The sequence below is a fragment of the Cryptococcus neoformans genome, chromosome 14 (assembly GCF_000149385.1).
Source record: "Cryptococcus neoformans var. neoformans B-3501A chromosome 14, whole genome shotgun sequence".
Classification (NCBI taxonomy): domain Eukaryota; kingdom Fungi; phylum Basidiomycota; class Tremellomycetes; order Tremellales; family Cryptococcaceae; genus Cryptococcus; species Cryptococcus deneoformans.
Window position 1 is genome coordinate 672,902 of NC_009190.1, and position 2,594 is coordinate 675,495.

General features: G+C 58.1%; 2 protein-coding genes across 2 annotated transcripts; both read right to left on the reverse strand.

The window, feature by feature from the left end:
• Positions 1–365: 365 nt before the first annotated feature.
• On the reverse strand, positions 366–815 carry CNBN2160 (hypothetical protein; the record flags this gene model as incomplete). Its single annotated transcript, XM_766711.1, has 3 exons — positions 366–482; positions 556–656; positions 710–815. The coding sequence occupies 3 exons, from the start codon at positions 813–815 to the stop codon at positions 366–368; spliced, it is 324 nt and encodes a 107-aa protein (XP_771804.1).
• A 386-nt stretch (positions 816–1,201) lies between these two features.
• Positions 1,202–2,453, reverse strand: CNBN2170 (hypothetical protein; the record flags this gene model as incomplete). Its single annotated transcript, XM_766712.1, has 5 exons — positions 1,202–1,570; positions 1,623–2,105; positions 2,152–2,230; positions 2,274–2,374; positions 2,412–2,453. 5 exons carry the CDS (start codon positions 2,451–2,453, stop codon positions 1,202–1,204), a joined length of 1,074 nt encoding a protein of 357 aa, XP_771805.1.
• Between the last annotated feature and the right edge of the window lie 141 nt (positions 2,454–2,594).

Below are 2,594 nucleotides of genomic sequence, written 5' to 3' on the forward strand. Positions count from 1 at the left end.
CCCCCCTCCCCCGCCTCCCCCCCCACCCCCGCCCCCCCCTCCAGGCCACAAACCGGGCAGCCTCCACCCCATACACCGACGCGAGAGCGTGCGGAAGAGGTTGTACAGGATGATGAACGTGACGAGGTAGAAGATGATGTTGAATGCCTTGTTGAATACGCGGTCTATTCGGTGGTTTCCGTTAGCAGTGATTTTGGGCGGTTGGGGGGGGGGGAGGAGAAGACAGACCGTAGTGGGAGGGAAGGGTGGAATACGGATCTTCACCGTACTCTAACCCTTTATTCACTTTGTACAGGTTATACGTCAATCCGCATGATCCTATGGATACCATGGGTCAATTCTCGAATCAGCTAAAAGCGCTGTTTTTACGATGCGAGATGATATGTACCTTGGAGGATGTAGGGATCGCCTGGAGCTGACCAGCCTTCACACGAGACGTCTACTTTGCCGAGTCTCAAAGAAGACGGTATATCGGTATCGCACTATGTATATTTAGTCTGCGTATTATTTCCAGCTGCCTGGTATCCAGAGCCATCCTCCAGGGCCAAAACATACCTTCCACTGAACATTACCCAACCCATCATCCCCCATGTTGGTACACTGCACCACGTCTGGCTGGAATACCTTGCATCCGGGACCTTGGCATGTGAGTTGTGCTAACGATACGCTCAGTCCTCCTACTGACCTGTCTCTGTGGAGGGGGGCTCACGGATAGGATTCGTCCGTCGTCCGGCGGTATACTTGTCCGCGTAGAAAGTGAGCGTCTTGACCGCGCTCAGAGCGATTTTCTTGGCTCCCGCTGTGTTTCTTTTCATCGATTCTCGATTGTTCTTGTTCTGTCTGGAGTGGGTTTTGATTTGAATAAATGACTGTCCAGGCAAGGGAGTGGCGCTGAAAAGTGGAGGTGGCGGGATCCGACGTGGAAAAAACCGGCCTCCACGTCAGCCGAGGTTTTTTAATCTTATCTCAGGTCCCGGTGCGCTGCTGCTAGAATCGTGGAACGGAAAAGTTTCGAGGAATAGTTTCGAGGACAAAAAACCACGCACTGTTGAAAATGCCGCTACATCTCAAAGACATCAAGAAAACACTATAATGAAATATGTAGAGATGGTAACATGGTACAAAAAAAAATAAACCGCGGCGTTGAAGCCGTCTCTTTTTTACTCTCCCTTTCTTCTTTCATCTCGGTTCGGTGTACGCCTTAGAGGACATTGACACGGGGGTAAACAAGCTTGGGCCCATTCTGGCCGACACACATCTGACCAAGCTTGTGTCCGACCTCGATCGCGTCATCCAAATCCTTGCCAAGCGCCAAGGTGCCCAAGAAGCCACCGGCAAACATGTCGCCGGCACCGTTGGTGTCGACGATCTGGTCGTCTGCCAGCTTGGAGACGGGGTACGTCTTGGGGTTGGCGTCCGAGGTCTTGACGTTGCCGGCGGAAGTGGAAGGGGAGGAGGAGGCGACGAGGGTGGAGTCGGCACCTTGGGTGATGACGATGAGACGGGGTCGGGAGGTGTTGGATTTGGGGAGGGCGGCGAGGGCGGTGGCGACGTCGGCGAGGGGGGCGTCCTGGGATGATAACGGTCAGTGTGGGTGCGTTTTCGTTTTAGGGACGACTTACGGCCATGCCAGAGGCGGTCGCAAAGGCAGCGGCTTCGCTCTCGTTACCGATCAAAATGTCGACATGGGGCAAGAGCTCTTCGAGCTGGACCTTGAAGAACTGGGGGATGAACGGGGCAGACAGGTTGAGGGCGACGACCTTGCCCTTGGAGGACGCATTCTTGGCGATTTCGAGGGCGCTCTCGATACCGTGGGTGAGAAAGTAGCCTTCGATGTAAAAGTACTTGGCGGTGTCGATGAGCTTGGCGATCTCGGGCTGGGCGAGGTGGGAGGGGGTGAACTGCTCGGCGGCACGGAGGGTGGTGCAGAGAGAACGGTTGTGGCCGGAGAGGATGACGGCGCAGGCGCCCGTCCTGGCGGGGGGAGGCTGGATCTGGTACGCCGAGAGGACGCCCTCGGCCTCGTTGGCCTTTTGGAGGGTGTTTTTCAGGTCGTCGTCGCCGACGGAGCCGATGTAGGCGACCGCGTTGGCGGGGTGGACGTACTGGTGCAGAGTCAGCAGTGCGGGTAAAAGTTTTTCGGGGACGTACAGAGGCGGCACGGGCAGCGTTCTGGGCGGCACCGCCGGCGACATAGGAGACGCGGGCGTTGGTGACGATGTCGTCGTAGCTTGGAATGGTCAGCGCTGGCGGCTGGGGACGGGGGAGCTCACATGGGCATATGGGAGTCGTCGGCGAGGATGGCGTCGTTGGGCTTGAGGGCATACCGGGCGAGGTAGGCGGGGCCCTCGTCGGGGCCGACGGTGATGTCGAGCTGGGGGTCAGCGGCTGCGGGGCGGGGGGGGACGTACGAGGGGGTTGCCGATGCAGACGATGAGGGGGGACTGGGACATGGTGCGTGGGGAAGAGCAGAGATATTTTGTCGCGGCCCTTTATTCGCGGCCTGCGGTCACGTGACGGGGGGGTTATAGCGAGTGAGTGTCGAGTGCAACTGGCAACTCGCCACCCACTCCCCCCCGCCCGCACTCCCCCCC